This window comes from Daldinia decipiens, assembly GCF_022478715.1.
Source record: "Daldinia decipiens strain CBS 113046 unplaced genomic scaffold F4813scaffold_22, whole genome shotgun sequence".
In the NCBI taxonomy this organism is placed as follows: domain Eukaryota; kingdom Fungi; phylum Ascomycota; class Sordariomycetes; order Xylariales; family Hypoxylaceae; genus Daldinia; species Daldinia decipiens.
The window spans coordinates 513,955-530,874 of record NW_026054565.1 but is presented as its reverse complement, the minus strand read 5'-3'; the positions used below and the strand labels follow the sequence as shown (position 1 = coordinate 530,874).

Genomic DNA, 16,920 nt, shown 5'->3' with positions numbered 1-16,920 from the left:
CTACATAGGTAAGATAATTAATGAAATACATCGAAACTAGGACAAATATTTGGCATAGCTTACATATTCATCTCTATGGGAAAAAAAAAAGATTTACGTAATTGCTTTGATACAAAAGATGATGCTAAGCCTGTAAACAGAAAAAGAAGGGTGCCTCATCTCGAAGTAAACTATATCGCAGAATCACCTACTCAGGATCTCGCTCACATACGTAGTACGGCAATAAATATTAAACCAAACTTAGATATTTCTCTTCATGACATGGTATATCCCCCCTAGGCTTTTAACTCTTGTATCCTACACCTACGCATTAGGTACGTACATCTTCAATAAATTATCCATAGGCTCATGAGTCTTTATCACGCCTTAGTATTCCCACCCCCAGATACAGCCGTAACAGTAACAAGTTCAGGCTCCGCCCCTGCGCCTCCTGATGAACGCTCCGCCGAGTCGGGGACCTGCGTCTCTGCAACGCGTTGTTCGGCCCATTCAGGGGCAGCTGCGTCTGGTGCGAGGCCGTATAGAACGACTACTATGACACCGAGAATACCGCTGAGACAACTAAATGCTAGAGCTACCTTGCCGCGCGTTGTAAATCTGTAAGGAATGTTAGCACAGTGAACAATAGGTGAGATGGTCGCAAAATGGAATGTTCTGTCTTACCCATCTGGCAGCGGGTCAGGAGATCGAGGCTCCCCTGTTAAGTCGAGGAAGTTTGCTGTATTTCCGGCAGCATTGCCAGCCGTAGGGATATTCTCGGCAAGGCAAGCGTCTAGGTGGTCTTTCGGGATCGTGATCGTCTTTTGTAAATCGAGGGGCGCTTCGACGAAAGTTGCGACTGTAGCGTATAATGTTAGTCTCTACTCTTTCAAAATAGGAGCTAGAATTCGTGTCTGGGAAAATACTTACTGAGGCCAGATGCAACGTGCCACTCGATATGGCAATGGAATAGCCAAATACCTAGGTATCCATAAGCATGTGATAGAAGAGTCATAGTGTGAAGTAAACTCACCAGGGTTATCAGCCCGGAATCTAAGCACGATGAAGCCGGTGGGGAATAGCACAAAAGTATCACGGCGCATAGGTGTGGCAGCGAAATCGGCTTCTGTGACACCAGAATCCTCAAAGGTTCCGGCGTCTTCCTCAGACCGATAGGCAGCTTGGAAGTAGTGCCCGTGGAGATGGAAAGGATGGCGCCCTGTGTCCAGGTTATTGACAACGATCTGTACTATATCACCCTTCTCGAGGACGAAAGAATGGGTAAAAGAGCCGTAGACGGTAGGATCCGTTGCCAATTCTCCAGCAGATAGAGCTGTGTAGAGTGTAGGTACTTTAGGTGCTTTGTATGTGATATTATTGAAGAAGGCGCTATTAGAAGGAAAGGAGTTAGCATTTGCATCAGAGGGGAGTATAATGCATAAAGAGGGAACTCACTAGTTCGCACCGTCTCCTAAGTTATCCATGATTACGTCGAGTTGAATCTCCTTGTCTGGCTTGACAAGCAGAGTCTGGTTGTCGTATGGGAGTAGGGTCATGTCGTCGAAGTTGTTCAATTCATCGACCAGTGCAGGCTCTGGCAAGGGCTTAGCTTCATCGTAGACTAGCCATCCAGTGACATTGTAATTTAAGTCATCTGGCAGCGTATCGAACAAAGTCTATAATAGGGGTAACGAACAGGTTAGTAATCAAAGAATAGCAAATTACCCAATTCAAGAATAGTCTACGTACGGTATCCATGCTCGCTACAAATGCATAATTGGCTGTCGTGTCGTTTTTGGTCGTCACCAAAAAGCTACAGCGCTGAGCAGCAGACAGGTAGATCATGTCGGCTTCAGCCGGCTGATGGTAGACACCATCGACCTCAATGATGGTCATGTTATGACCTTCGAACCAAATGTACTGTCCTGCGAAGGCCCCTATGTTTACAACACGGAAGAGATAGGTTGTTCCGGGCTGGACCGGAACCTTCAAGTCCTGTGTATCATTGAATAAGGCGGCCTGTGGAACGGGCTCGGCTCCCGTAGGATTGCCCTTGCTGATGAATCCTGGAAGTAAATCTGTCATCTGATCATGATACCAGTCTGAGACAGTCAGAACCCTCTCGTTTTCTTGCTTGTAATATGTGTCAAGAAAAGGAGACTTCGGGTCGTGAACAATGAGAGGGCCTCTTAGCCCGTCAGGATATTGCCCATTGGTATGAGAATGGTACCAATATGTGCCAGGTTGGTTAATCTGTTCGTCATGTTAGTTCCATAAGCGACATACATCTTTTGTTGCGGATATTTACTGTGAAGTTGTAAGTGAAACTCGAGCCCGGCGCAATGGAACATTGTGAGACCTGAGATGGGCCGTCCATATGAGCTGTGCCATTCATGAATAAGCCATGAAAATGAAGAGATGTCGACTGGTTTCCGAGCATATTTAAGACGTTAATTACAATATTATCGCCAACATCAGCGACAATGGGAGGAATAGGCCATTGGTCGTTAATTCCGATGGTTGGTCTGTCAAACGCCCCATCGGGGTTCGACGTGACCCAGCCTATCCTAAAGTTATGGGTAACAATAGCGGCGCTCGAGAGACTTAGAAGAGTAGCAGCCGAAGCTACAATCGGGACGAGACGTCTGAATGGCAAGGACATGATGAAGACTCCCGTCTGACGGGTGATACGGGGGAGAGAAACGGTAGAGTGGGAATTGAACCAGGAGTCTAGAAGCGGAATATCTAGGTGTAGGTAATTACATAGATAATTGGAGTCCCGTACTCGGTAGAGCAGAGACGTTCTCGATAGCACATGAACTAGCACATGAATTGAAGAATCTGGAATCTTTGAAACTATTTCACCCTAGGACTTGGACCAAGTGGGAGATAGATGATAGATCCTGTGTATGTAGACCCTGTGTATGTAAACCCTGTGTATACATACAGTACCAGTATCCGACTTACATGGGTCAGGAGCAAGTCTTACCGAAAGCGATTGTTTAGCCAAGGGGGAGAGAGGAACTAATAGATTATCTTATCAATCGGTGAACGCAGCAGCAGCAAGGACGCACGGTGGTATTGACCCTTGTCAACAGCTCGCGCTTTTTTATTGACCTGATGCACCGTGAGTATTAAAGCGGCAGGGAGGAGAGTCGAGAAATTCAGACCGCTCCAGACCAACATATTCCCTAAAAGAAAACGGCTTGAACGAACAACGCCATCGTATAACGCTACGGCTAGTGCACATGCTACTATGTAAAAAAGCGTTGATGTTTTTAGAATCCGGACTGGTCTTAGAAATGACAGTTAGATCTTGGGTAGATAGCCATTGTTATACTCGTTATATTCGTGCTTCTATACAAATACTTTTGCAAAAGGAGGGGAAGTCGGTTGGTTACTTGATAAAATCTTGACCAACGACAGGGTCTAGGATGTGTTTGTTAAATGTTTTAGAAAAGCAATCGCCCAGCATAACATAACTAGGTACCTACTTACCTACTTCATATAGCGATCTCGGTAGGTGACAACAAGAGGTTACCCTACCACCCTACCCAGACTGTACCCTACCCTACCCTACCCGTACCCACACACCCACTACCACAAGCTGCAGTACGATGATCTGATAAGATTTCTTAGGCAGTTAGAGGTTGGTAATAATGGCGTGGGGTCCTTTTTCGCGTACCTCGCTAGTCTCGAACAATGACCAATTGGCAGTGAAAATGAGAGTACCAATAACTTGAAAACTTGAAAACTTGAACGGGAAGGATTAAACGAAAAACCACATAAATATAGACGACCTAACGTACCTAAGGTGCAGACTCGGTCGAAATCTAAAGTGAGGTCTAATGAGGAAAGCAAACCTTTTCAAGACCCATCCAGCCATCCAGCCATCCAGCCATCCCGAGCTCATTATCAAGCTGCTCGTTCCTAAATCCCCGCAAAGGATCGGTGTCAGAAGCAGCTAACCTAGGGTTGTAGCCGGACGTATTGGCAAAGCTTGAACCGCCAAGCAAGGATATATGTTTTCGTACCACTGCAAGACAACGGGTCCCCCATGTCTAGGCCCTTGTCTGCAATACTCGTTAATACTTATTACCTGTGAAGCCATGAACCCTACACTCCTCTAGATACTGGCAGAATGACCTTAGGCAGCCTGCAAGGGTTGCCGCAACCCGGCGTTCGATTTTTCTCATTTATCGAACCACCTTGCTGGCTGATCGAAGTCGATCCTCTATGCACTGCTTTGCTCCGTGCCAACTTTTATCAACGGTTGATTTTTCAACAGTCAACAGCCACGCGAGATCCTAATAGGACTACTAGCTAAATCCTCTCTCAGCTGATACGGAATACTAGCAGAGCTGAACAAATTATCTCCCTATCAGATGTTCAAAGCCTCTCTCGTCTAGCCGTAATCGACGTTTTATCGTCCAAGCAAACAACCTATCTCCCACACCCCTCAAGCATCAATCTAACGTAGTAACCAAATTCAACCTCTCCTTGGTCTTGCACCCCACACCAGATTATCTGATCCCATTTATCAGATCAACAGATAATTCGCCATCTTCAAAACATACTTACCTATACACTACGGACCAATCTTCCCCAATCCTAATAGTTTGTACTCGAGGAAACAGGAAGCGTTCCCTCGCCAGCTTCTCCTTCGTAATGGCAGCGGATACTGTCTTTGCCGTCCCGGTGTTTCTTGTCGTTTTCCGAGAAACTCTCGAAACGGTCATCATCGTCTCTGTCTTACTAGCTTTCCTTAAGCAGACCCTCGATGGCCCCAATCGGGATGTAAAAGTGTACAAGACACTCGTTAAGCAGGTAAGACACCGTCGCCTTTAACTGGCATTTTAATATTGAGTATAGAAAGAGTAACCGTAGGCTATAGGTATGGTTTGGAGTCGGGCTCGGCTTCTTTCTCTGCCTCGTCGTTGCCGGCGGACTGATTGGCGCATTTTATACCCTGGGTAAGGATAGCTGGGCACTGAACGAGTACAATTATGAAGGAGCATTCGCCCTTGTTGCGTCCATAATCATCAGCATCGTGGGCGTGGCCCTCCTTCGTGTTGGTAAAATGCAAGAGAAGTGGCGTGTCAAGCTAGCCAAAGCTCTCGAAGCCCCGGTAGTCACGGGCGGCCATCGAAATGGTTGGCTGAAGCGCTTCGCTGAGAAGTACGCCATGTTCGTCCTTCCCTTTATTACCGTCTTGAGAGAAGGCATCGAAGCCATTGTCTTCGTAGCTGGCGTGTCTTTCTCTGCGCCAGCAACTGCGGTTCCGCTTCCTGTAGTCGTCGGGTTAATCGCCGGTTTTATCGTGGGATACATCCTATACAAGTGAGTTCTGATATATGATAACTAGTATGATTCGCATTCCACTAACTTGCACTAGGGGGGGATCGGGAACAAAACTGCAGTACTTCCTAATAGCTTCTACATGCCTGTTATATCTAGTCGGCGCCGGTCTTTTCTCGCGTTCCGTATGGTATTTTGAAAACCAGCAATGGAACAACATCATTGGTGGCGATGCAGCCGAACTGGGAAATGGACCGGGCTCTTATGATATTGATAAGAGTGTCTGGCATGTGAACGTATGTAACTGCTTCTACGTCTTTTACTCTGATTGCTAATTTTCTGGTATAGTGCTGCAGCCCCGAGCTGAACGGCGGCGAAGGAGGCTGGGGAATATTTAACGCCATACTTGGATGGACCAACTCGGCAACATATGGCTCAGTCATCTCTTATAACGTGTACTGGATTGCTGTTATGATCTCATTCGGCGTTATGAGATACCGCGAAGTTAAAGGACATTTGCCCTTTATGAAATCCAAGGAGACCCCAGTTGGTCCGGTCATTCAAACTGATAAGTCCGACGAAGAGAAGACTGTGTCTGACAAGCCAGCCACCTAGAGATGCCTATATGAAGGTCGCGATATTCTTGCTTCTTCACATATCGAATTCCAAGTTGGTATAGGATAGAGTCTCTTGCTATACGACACTTTGTCGGAGCCATTATAACTTAGGGAGACGTTCCGCTTTGCAGCTTATATATATGGAGAGTAATTCACATAACATTGAAGAAACAAAAAGTGTAACCTAGATACCTAAATAAAAATATATTATGAGATGGATTTAGTGTCTCCACACTTGCCAAGCTGTCAGATTCTAATGGTGTGTGAACGTCACTCCCGTGGTCCCGCTCCTCATATCTTATGCCAAGACCATCATTTTCAACTACCTACCTTACCTACATTAACATTAAGTATCTACTTATTAGCTAGTCGAAGTCAAGGTCAACTACAATTATTTTGATTTTGATCCTTAAACCTTTATGCAAGATAGATATTAGTCACTCAATAACTTTTGTAAGCTTGGATTTTTCGACGAGCTCTAGAACTGATGACCACCTCGAATCTTTGTATCTTTAGGGTACTGCCTCACACGGGAGACAAGCCAGATGGACGACTCGGGCAGCGCTACAGACGGCAATGCGCCAGACCCCAATCTTATCGAAAAGCTCCCTGAAATTGTCAACATTGTCGAGGATGGAGATTTGATTTTGGATGTTACTTTTGAGAACTCTAAGGATACTATTCGAACAGCACGAGCCGCTCAATCCAAACTACTAAGTCGGGACTCACAACCCGCACCGAAGAAGAAGGCCCGCTTAGGTTTCCGTGTCAGCCTCAAAGCGCTTAAGACTCAGTCTAAGTATTTTGAGAGGCTCCTCACTGATACTCGCTTTAAAGAGGCAAAGGATATATCAAGCGCCTTTGCCGCGCTCTCGGTGAGGAATGTCAAGCCCGAAACTGCTGAAGCTCAGGAACTTCCCTGGATCAAAATCCAAGATGACGACCAGGCAACTCAATATGCGCATCGCGAAGGTGCATTTGGCGATCTTCTAAGGATCCTTCATGGCAAGGAAGTAGTCACAAAGTTCACCATGTTCACCATGTTATTCGTAACTACATTAGCTGTCTTAGCTGATCGCTTTGACTGTGCATCCGCGGTCTCGAAGTTCCTCGTTGCCGGCATGAGGTTCAAATGGCCCGTGACAAATCGTAAATCTACCAGGGACGAGCCGTTAATTATGAGCCGCAGCAATGAGGATGTTCTACGCCAAAAGATACTCGTGTCGTGGCTATTGAATCAACCTGCTAGGTTTCAGGCCGCTACAAAAGAGATTATCATGAATGGCTCTTGTCGATGGAGCTCGTTTGCTCAAGACGACGAGTTTTCAGATGCTACGTGGTGGTACTTGCAGGATGGTCTCGAGCGTAAGTATCTGTCATTATCACGGAATTCCCATGCATATTAACTCCTGAATTAGAAGAGTTGCAATACCGCCGCCAATGCATCCTAAATACAATAGCCTCCGTCCAGCGGCACTTCATTGCTCTCTACACGTCGCGCACGCGGCAGTGTAAGCTTGGCTATGATTCGAGTGCGGCTTGCGACTCGTACCAGTTAGGCGAGATATTCAAGTTTCTGACGAATAAGAATCTCATGTTCCTCGTCGACTTTTCACCAGCATCTCTCGATTCCATCGCAGATACCTCCCTACTGCAAATCGACGCCGTAATCGCCACTCTGCGACAGTTCCCCAGCTACCAGATAGACAAGAACCACACTAACTGCGGGATGCGTACGCGTATCATACCCATCCTAGATTTCATACTAGGCCTATTATCGGCGAACTCCGTCCCCATAACCAGAAATACCTGGAAGAACAATCGTCAGGCGGTCGCCTGGATGCCGCCTGATACCGAGGGTAAGGACAAACCAGAGGTGGCACCATTCCAGTTTACGAGGTCGCTGGCGGGAGATCAGCGGTTGCGCTTCGAGAACGCATTGGGTGCGGATAAGTTCGCTAAAGATGTGTTTACGGCGCCGAGCTGGGATTGGACGGCGGAGGATCAGGTGCGCGATGATCTCCCGTCCACTACTCCGAGATGGAGTTTGAAGTAAGTAGGTATTGTGGTGTGTTAGACGTAGCGGGATAGTAGGATTCCTTCCGAGACCTTGAAATAGAAAGATGAAGAGCTGCTATACACTTGAGGTCCTCTATTTGCAGGTATGTGTAGAGAGAGAAGAGCTTGGATATCATACCGGGACTATAGGTCAGATTATCCTTAGACGGATGTTATTACTGTTATTAGATAAACGGTATCCGTGGTGTTGTGTGATATTGAATAGGGGGCTCTGGAAAATTTCAAGCTTTCAAAATGGAGGAGATTCAAGTTCATGAAGTACTCGCAAGCAAATTTATAGATGATGTGTTCAGTTGTTTAGCACCTTAATAATGAAGGGGCTTTAGCTATATAGGAGATAAGAAACTACCTTACAAGATAGTTCATGTATAGACCTGTTTGTTAAAGCAAAATGAGATATATAAATGGTCTACACGTTGACTAATGCATACCAGGCAGTCTAGAATAGACATCGACCCAAACAATAATGTTATAATCTCTATATACACAGCATTTCTTAGCCGTCTTCTCTTCTCTGATAGCTAAACACGAAATATGTACCTACCCAACCAGACATTGAAGGCGAATGGTCGTCGCCCAGGAATGCTACACCATAACGCCAATACAAAATATAACTGAACGACTTCCCAAGGATGGACGCAAAAAAGAAAAATCCAAGTTCTAGCTCCTGAGAGCTTCCAATCTGTTCCTCATCTGGTCCATCATAGCTTCCGGATCCTCTTCCTCTTCCTCTAGCTGGACAGGTTGTTCTTGGGGGTGAGATGGCAGCGGTGCGCTGGGCGTCGCGCCCGCCTTCTCCATACGGCCCTTAAGGATCTCTCCCAGTACTTTATCGACCTCGCCTTCGGCTTCTTCCTCTTCGTCTTCCAGCATATCGTCCACGGGTAGATTCTCACCGACCATCTCCTCGATGACACCGGCCTTCATAAGTTCGAGGGACAGCTCGCGCATGGTTCCTGCCAGTTGCGGTAGCCGGATCAGGCTGTTGACATCCTTCATGACGCCTACGCTGGCCCGGATGCTGCCCTCGATCTTGCGCACCGCGAACGCCTCGTTCACCTGCATCTGCACGCTGTTCAGCTGCGCCTTGGACGTCACTAGCCTCGCCGACGTGCGCCGCGCCCGAATCAACTCCTTGGCGAAGTCGCGCACTTCTCGTTGCGCCTGCTTTGCTTGTTGTGGGTTCCGTTGGGATCGTCGGTCCGCTTGGACGATAAGGTTCTTGGTCTTGATCTCGACTTGCTTGACCTGGTTGATGTCTCGATCGAGCTTACGGATGTTGGATCGTATTAAGGCGTTGCATTTTCGCATCTATTTTCAGACGAGTAGTGTAAGTTGAAAAACGCCACCTAGCTGGATCTCTATCAAGAGAAGGATAGGGAGTTGCTTACCTGGGCATTGGGGTCTGGTTTAACGAAGAGTGATTTGAGACTCTCCATCTTGGGGGTTGGCTATCGTAGATGTTGTCTGGATTGAAAGGTCTAGATTCAAATCGACAAGACGGTTCCTGCCGAGGGGCCTCAGATGGGATCTGGCAAAGCAGTCCGGGGGAGGCTGAATACACCTTAGGTAAGGAGAGTAGTGGGACTGATAGATTATAGATGGTTGCGTGTTATGCAGCTTAACGCAATCTAAATGACGTTGGTTACGGTTGGTCCAGGCTGACAGGAAAAGATGGGGAATTCAGGAACAGCTTAACCCCGCTAAAGTGCTAACTTGGATGGTTATCCAGCACAGTGTTAAGGCGTTTCGATGCTTACCTTAGATGCTTACGTAAAGCCACCACTAATGTTGCTACAGATTACAGATACGCAGGTACATTAAAAGAGAGATATCATTTATCATATTGTTCAATTTAATCGTACTATCAGAAATCATGTTTTGCATCCGTAAATAAGTACAGTATCCTTAAAGATCCGCAAGGTCCACGGGTGTGTCTTGCTATACATACCTTAAGTCTTTGTATTCTTTACAGAGAAGATTGTATCGAAGAATGCAACTCCAATATTAATTATGCAGATGAATCCAGAAATTTGGGACCTGGGACCTGGGTACGTAGGCGAGGCTTCTGGAATTTCTCTGCTTTCATGCGGTCATCTCGGGGTTTGGTAATGGTCTTTCGATGCTACGGTCTTTAAATAAATAGAAAGTAAATACGTGCATATTGAAAAGGATGCTAAAATTTCGGTAGAGTTTCTTTAACGTCGACATGAAAGTACCTACATAGTATGCAGCAATTGAGTGGCTTTTATGACAAGTTGGTACATAAGCTGAAGATGTACGTAGGGCTCTTGCTTTATTGACAGAAATACGAAGGTATTGTACAAACACTACCGCGAAGTCTATGCCCAATTAGGCTACGTCTTACAGTGCGAATTCCTGGTGAAGCCCAGGCAGCTACCCCCCGTGCAAATCCAAATCTAGCCCTGCTGCTTCCGCCGCTTTCGTGCGGGTTCGATGTTCATCGGAGGGGTGCATCATTAAGCTCTTTACTAGAACAGCCTCATATTTTTTATTTCTTAAACTCTCTTCCCACCAATTCCAACAAGTAGACGATAAAACTACCGTTGTATTTGCGATCCCAACTTGAGATTTTATTTTCCACCCACTACCTTTTTACACTTACATACTTGACCGACGTCATATACCGTCACCCCCACCAACAAATTCAGATATCCTATAGCAGTCAAGATGGCGCAGGTCACTCCCGAAGGTAAGTCTACTACCTGAATTAGCACCTCCATGTCTAGCTTCGTGCCAGTGGGGTGGGCAGCGTACCATGTAACTGGGTCGATGTCTACGTTGTATACATGGATATTCCATCTATCAGAGCATACACATGCTAACTATTCTCTGCGTAGTACTATGGGCTCAGCGCTCTTCCAACGCGGAACCCGAGAAGAACTTTCTCTATCTCACCATTTCGGTTCCCGATGTCCCCAAGGAGAACCTGAAGCTTGATCTTCAGCCTACAACCCTAACCTTCACCGGTCACTCTGAGACCCTGAAGCGAACGTACCACCTAGACCTTACCTTCTACGCTGAGATTGACCCCGCCGAGAGCCAGGTCCACCATACCGCTCGCAATGTTGAGCTCAAACTGCGCAAGAAGGAGCTCAACGACGAGTACTGGCCGCGTCTTCTCAAGGAATCTAAGAAAGTCCAGTTCTTGAAGACCGACTTCGACAAGTGGGTCGATGAGGACGAGCAGAACGAGGCTCCTGAAGAAGATTTATCACAATTCGGTGGCATGGGTATGTGAACTATTTATAATCCACACGGTCTATCCCTATCCCCTTCTCTAAGCACATGCTTTTCTTCAAGATCTATTCATATACAGATTGATCCTCACCCATACAAAATCTCTTGACTAACATTTATCCTTTTTACAGGAGGTATGCCAGGCATGGGTGGTATGGGTGGCATGGGCGGAATGGGTACGTAACTTTTAAAGATGAACACCTATTAACTATGACTAAGCTAACACATGAACACTAGGCGGTGCCGGCGGTGACTTTAGCGGTATCGATTTCTCCAAGCTCGGCGCTGCTGGTGGTATGCCCGGTGGCGAGGAGGAGGAGGAGGATGAGTCCGACGACGATATGCCGGCTCTCGAAGGTGAAGAGGAGGTCAAGGACGAGAAAGACGCGACCAAGGCTGCCGCATAAACACGTTTCTGCAGGCTCCAAAGCACAAACCCGTCCGGGTGCCTTGTGCAAAATCCACTCGTCCTGCTTGGACCCGAGAATATGGCCCGGGCGATAGAGAACCAGCAAGTGGCAATGCGATTCAGATATGTTTCGGGAGCCGGCGAGCTATTGGCAAGCTAGGAGGTTAGGTTACCTAGTACTTAACGCTGGATTCCGATTAAGAATTTATGAAGTAATTAAGCATATTCTGCTAGACGATGGTGCCGGGATTCATACGAGCTCGACGGGCAGCAAGGATCACTTTGAAGATTGGTGTAAATCCCTTTGCATTGACCTTATGTATCCTGGATACACAATCTATGTCGTCCTACACGGTCTATCTACGGGTCACGAAGACCTGCTTATGCGCAGCAAGTGTCTTAAATTTCGGCAAGCTGGGCAGCCGCAATTCCCCATACCCTATGTGATTGGCCATGACCGAATCCCCGAACCTGTGAGTCTCTGGTTGGTGTGACGCTAATGCCCGTTGTCAATCTTTCGCCTCAGCTCCGGACGAGATGTCTCATGACACGGTTGATAGACCCGAGTTCAATATTTACGTGTATCTGTCTCTCTCCGATGTCCATTTCCTTGATTCGCACCATCTCTATTTCAAACTACCTCTCACGTCGATCGCCTAAGCCAAGGGCACTTGTCAATATGCGAGATTCTGTCCTACGCCTATGCAGCAAGTTTGACTTAGAAGGTCGGTTATTGCACTTTGACTACGAGGTCCGGTACCCCGTTTAGCCCCCGATGTTAAGACCTGTCAAACTTATTATAGTATGTACTCGTTACTCTAAGTGGGTAGTTCCCCGTGATGAGGTGCTGTAGAACAGAGGATCCAGTCCCTTGGGTCTCCATTCTGCGGATACATCTGCAACGCGACGGAAGGTGTGTATGTTTCTCTGTAGTGTATTTACTTTTGTATAAAATGTAGCAGAACTTCGCGTAGAAAAATTTAGCTTTTCTTCCCTTCTCTCTAATACATACAACCCCATAAAGACAAAATCTTACATTCACCTCTATTATTTCTTCCAAGTTCCACGCCATAGATATATCATATAGACGGTCCATACGCGACCCGAAGCATTACTACCTAGTTCACCTCCAATATTCCAAATAATCTACATTCTTCCTGTGAAATTTTGTTAGCGGCCTCTCAGAAGCCAACTCGAACAAGACGAACAACAAACTGAAGTCAATAGCAACCAGCCGTAATGTCTAACTCCATGAAGAAGTCCACACGTTCGCGGCTCAACTTGGCCAAGTCTTCGCCTGTCCAATACTCACAATCACGGGCACAGAACAACCAGTCGTCCTGGACCGCAGCGGATGCGGCCAAGGCCTCGAAGAACGGTGCATTTATTACAGCGTGGCCCCCCGAAGAGCCTTATCATACACCAATCGTCGACCTCTTCGGTCAGGGCCAGAACCAGAATGGGTCGAGAAGGGCCTAAAGTATAGTTCTCCTATGCGGTAGTATAGGAGCTTTTGAAGGAACCCAATAATCGGGGACAATGGTGTTAGCAGACGGAAATTAGGAGTATATCAGGTCTCCCCTTTAGGAAGTTATTTATGTTTAAAGTCTTGCTCCTACACAGTTTCATGTCTCCCTAAGCGGTTAAATAAAGGGGAGCAAAGTCTTATAGCTTGGGGAGGTCTACAGACTGGTTACAACATCTATTAATCACGCATTGTAGAAGGGACGATGGGATCAAACTAATTTCGGCGTATAATACTCGTCAAGCCAGCTATATTAGATTAGTATAGACCCAGGGATGCGATGAGTACAATATTTTCCACCTGTAAAGTACATTTATAGGAGCATATGGGGAGACTAATCACGGTATAGAGTTGAGGCGTGCAATGGATGCTTGATATATTTAGCTACCTTATAGAAAAGGCAGTATGTGTTTATAGAAGAGCCCAGTGAAGAGACAAGGTTAATACCGAAACTAAACTAAGAGAATTATACTCTCTACTGATATGTATAAGACAAGTATACGAGAGAATAAAAATAATAGAAAAAGAGATAAAGAATATAAAAGGTCGGGAGTATTACATGATCCAGCAAATGGTCATTATAGAAAATCAACCCAGTATTCCAAAGTTCATCTAAACAATGTTTGCGCACCTGTACCAAATCCTCACCGTCATCCCCTTCTTCATGCCACGATATCCAATCCGTCAATGGTACATAAGTGAACTTTAGCAACGAATTTTCACCAATCCACAAAAGCCCGCTTGGCACAGCGGTAATGCGCCTCACTAGTATTCTCTGAATACTACTAAGGAAGCTATGAGGAGATGACTGGTTCGACTCCAGTAGTGGGCATTTATTTTTTCTTGCCTTGGGGGTTTTTTACGGCTTTTGGGTGGGCCGATGTTTTTTTTTGTGGGATTTATACGAGAAATAAACGAGATGGCCTCAAGTTCGCTTGCCCTATGAAAGTTTAGGTTACACGGGTGGTCTCCACTGGCGCTAAAGGAGCCAATTAAGCAAATGTCAGGGGAAAGATACAAGAGCATAGTAGATAGAAGTTTAGAAGTTGAGTTGTAACTTCAGTTAATAATTATAATTATAAGTTATAAGGGCTTAGAGTCCAGGAAAGGTTGCGTAAAGGCTAGTAATCTTTAGTTAACTATTATAAGTTATAGAGTTAGTAGTAGTATAATTTAGCAACGTCTTCAACTTATACTATAACGTAGTTATCATATATATACATCTAACGTTAGGCAGGTAGGTCTAAGTGTCCAGTATGATTCTCGTAGGGTATTTTTAAACCGAATGAGCATTATATGATCCTATATATGTCTATATAAGTCCAGGTCCTCTTATCGCCTACTTAATAAGGACACTGCATTAAGAATCCATCTGAGCTATACCCATCCTCCCAAAACGGCGCCAATAGTTAACAATACTAGGCGAAGTTGTCTCGTTCTGACCTCTACTGTTGACGGAATTACAGTCGATAAGGAACCTAGATGACCCTTTCCAGGCACACTCAAAGTCCAAGAGTTCAAAGAAGCCGACGCACTTCTCGTGGGCAAGATAGGGGGATGCCGACTCTATAGCCATAGCCTCGATTTTTAGGTATCCATCGATCGGGCTGTACACACTGTGGTCGATCGTGGAGATGGCTAGTATGCATAAATCCATGTCCGAGGGCAGCTAATCGTGCTAACAACCTGTGAGCATATTCTATATCAACTTAGCCTCGGGTCGATACCTAGCTCCACGCCGGCGCGATGTAGCGATTCGAGTGTAAAATATTGTCGACATACCATACTAGTCCATCCCGCATGTCCTCAACTCATATGCCATAAACTAAGTGCGATGATCCATCAAGGCATTGGGCCAAGGCGCTTAGGACCTTTCGTCTTTCTTTAGAGTAAGTAATCTGAGCTGGAGAATTGGCTTCTGTGTCACGGGGTGGAACTAGACAGTAGAGGAACAACTTCGTCGCTCCGCAAGGAACTCTAATCTATCTATGAGAGTCTGTGTCTATGCATACTGAACATGCCCTTTATTCTAGAAGTCTCATCTAGAATCTTGACACCCTGGGCCAGAATACTTCCCTCCGGTCGTGTGAAGTGCGACAGGGCTAGTAAATCTGGTCCCTTCTCATGATTAGGAGGTGGCGTGGCAAGGTCATGTATCATCTAGGCATACCTCAAGACGCGTCAACTTAGAACGTCCGCTACTGTCTCTAAAGAGCACATTAGGAAGATAGCGGTGTGGATCTCTTCTCAGACTTCGGGGCTGGCCTTGGGGATGTGGAGTTGCTCCATCTAGAGGTACCGGAGACCGAAAACCCGGGTCATAGATATAGCATCTCTAAGAATAACTGGTAGCGTCCCAAGGGGAATATGATTGTAGCAAATGCTTCCTCATAGAATAATACCATGCGGTGGACAATTAGATGTATTTATCTATTTGTCTACGCCGGGTCGAGGCAAGCCGCACTCTTGCATCCGACTCCTTTCCAATATCCGGAACCTGAATCGGGCGAATAGGATCGCTACCTCGAAAGCACCTTTTATGTTTTAAATCACAAGTGCCAATCAAGTCTGATGGTTTTTACGTATTATGGGTTGTTGGGAAAGTCATTAATCGTGATATTAATTAATTAGGTAGTTAGGGTACGGCTGGCTATACAAAGGTTAACACATGGCAGATATCAAGATGACTACCTATTCCATACCTTCCTTAGTCAATGCAGAGCTCGAACGTCAGCAGAGAAGTGTCACTTGCATGAAGAACCAGCTTGTCCTTATGGTCCATCCTAAACCAAAGCCCCGAGTTTCACTTGGATATTAGTTAGCTCGCCATCTTCATCTCATGTGTCACGAGGTGGATCTAGAAGGCATAGAAATAGTCTCGCGGTTCCGTAAGGAACTCTAAACCTAGACTATAGGTGTTAGTGTCTGCATATGTGTCTGTATATGCAAATAAACCCCTTCTTTCCAGATTGCCCCATCTAGATCATAACATCACGAGGAAGCATTAGTGCGAGACGTTAACGGCAGTAGGACACAGACCCTATTGACCTCTATTCATTCAAACGCTATACAACTAAATTTGGACTTCGCACAACGTAACAGTCCTCCCTCGCTTGAGTAGAGTTAAGAGTAAATAATTCGGACACACACTCGCCCATTTCAAGAGAAAGCGCGCAAATATATGTTACTAAAACGTAGTTATAGTATTATACCTCATAGAGTCTGTTTGCTAACGTGGCTATTGATGCCTTTATCTAGAGAATATAAGACGGAACTACCTTAACTTCCTGACTTTATGACATGATATCAAGCAACAGCTCCGAGTAATCATTCGAGAGCGAGGGTTAGTCTTGACTTGAATGTAGAATGCATCGTGTAAGTCGTATTATATTATATTGACTACGAGTTATCGAGCTCTATGTCGATATATGACGATTCTTCTTCATAATAAACTCAAGTCCGTGATGAAGCTCGGTGTAAATCTAGTGGTACCTTGTTTGTCGCAATCCTCTACCTAAAACTGAGAAGTACTTTGACGCTAAAATATAGTCAATGCTATGAAATATTGTTAGGGTTGGTTCCTAGCCCTTTCTTTTATTATGTATTTTTAAACCAATGAGTTTATACTACGAAAGGGATGTAGGAAGGACCAGGTATAGTAAATGATTAGGTAAAGATTAGGTGTACACCAATAAGCATACGTTGAAGGGAAAGGGAACACACGGTACTGAAATGAGGCTATCACGATCTGT

At 45.7% G+C, this 16,920-nt stretch overlaps 5 protein-coding genes and 1 non-coding gene across 6 annotated transcripts; 4 read left to right on the top strand and 2 right to left on the bottom strand.

Moving 5' to 3' along the window:
- Window positions 1-251: 251 nt before the first annotated feature.
- F4813DRAFT_363826 (putative ferroxidase) lies at window positions 252-3,171 on the bottom strand. Its single transcript, XM_049243743.1, has 8 exons — window positions 3,150-3,171; window positions 2,288-3,096; window positions 1,729-2,232; window positions 1,435-1,655; window positions 1,013-1,368; window positions 910-960; window positions 664-838; window positions 252-597 (listed from the first exon to the last, which is right to left on the bottom strand). The coding sequence occupies exons 2-8, from the start codon at window positions 2,639-2,641 to the stop codon at window positions 360-362; spliced, it is 1,899 nt and encodes a 632-aa protein (XP_049098579.1). The 5' UTR covers window positions 2,642-3,096; window positions 3,150-3,171; the 3' UTR covers window positions 252-359.
- A 1,476-nt stretch (window positions 3,172-4,647) lies between these two features.
- F4813DRAFT_381454 (iron permease FTR1) lies at window positions 4,648-5,892 on the top strand (the record flags this gene model as incomplete). Its single annotated transcript, XM_049245680.1, has 4 exons — window positions 4,648-4,806; window positions 4,874-5,319; window positions 5,375-5,573; window positions 5,626-5,892. 4 exons carry the CDS (start codon window positions 4,648-4,650, stop codon window positions 5,890-5,892), a joined length of 1,071 nt encoding a protein of 356 aa, XP_049098578.1.
- A 308-nt stretch (window positions 5,893-6,200) lies between these two features.
- F4813DRAFT_130788 (uncharacterized protein) lies at window positions 6,201-8,292 on the top strand. Its single transcript, XM_049238710.1, has 2 exons — window positions 6,201-7,259; window positions 7,313-8,292. Exons 1-2 carry the CDS (start codon window positions 6,440-6,442, stop codon window positions 7,948-7,950), a joined length of 1,458 nt encoding a protein of 485 aa, XP_049098577.1. The 5' UTR covers window positions 6,201-6,439; the 3' UTR covers window positions 7,951-8,292.
- F4813DRAFT_130800 (uncharacterized protein) lies at window positions 8,261-9,740 on the bottom strand. Its single transcript, XM_049238711.1, has 3 exons — window positions 9,365-9,740; window positions 8,514-9,284; window positions 8,261-8,451 (listed from the first exon to the last, which is right to left on the bottom strand). Exons 1-2 carry the CDS (start codon window positions 9,410-9,412, stop codon window positions 8,634-8,636), a joined length of 699 nt encoding a protein of 232 aa, XP_049098576.1. The 5' UTR covers window positions 9,413-9,740; the 3' UTR covers window positions 8,261-8,451; window positions 8,514-8,633.
- Window positions 9,741-10,664: 924 nt separating this feature from the next.
- F4813DRAFT_390653 (HSP20-like chaperone) lies at window positions 10,665-11,641 on the top strand (the record flags this gene model as incomplete). Its single annotated transcript, XM_049247050.1, has 4 exons — window positions 10,665-10,686; window positions 10,835-11,227; window positions 11,366-11,410; window positions 11,472-11,641. The coding sequence occupies 4 exons, from the start codon at window positions 10,665-10,667 to the stop codon at window positions 11,639-11,641; spliced, it is 630 nt and encodes a 209-aa protein (XP_049098575.1).
- A 2,262-nt stretch (window positions 11,642-13,903) lies between these two features.
- On the top strand, window positions 13,904-14,000 carry F4813DRAFT_t94. The gene has a single exon. It is a non-coding gene; the product is annotated as a tRNA-Thr (tRNA).
- Window positions 14,001-16,920: the final 2,920 nt, after the last annotated feature.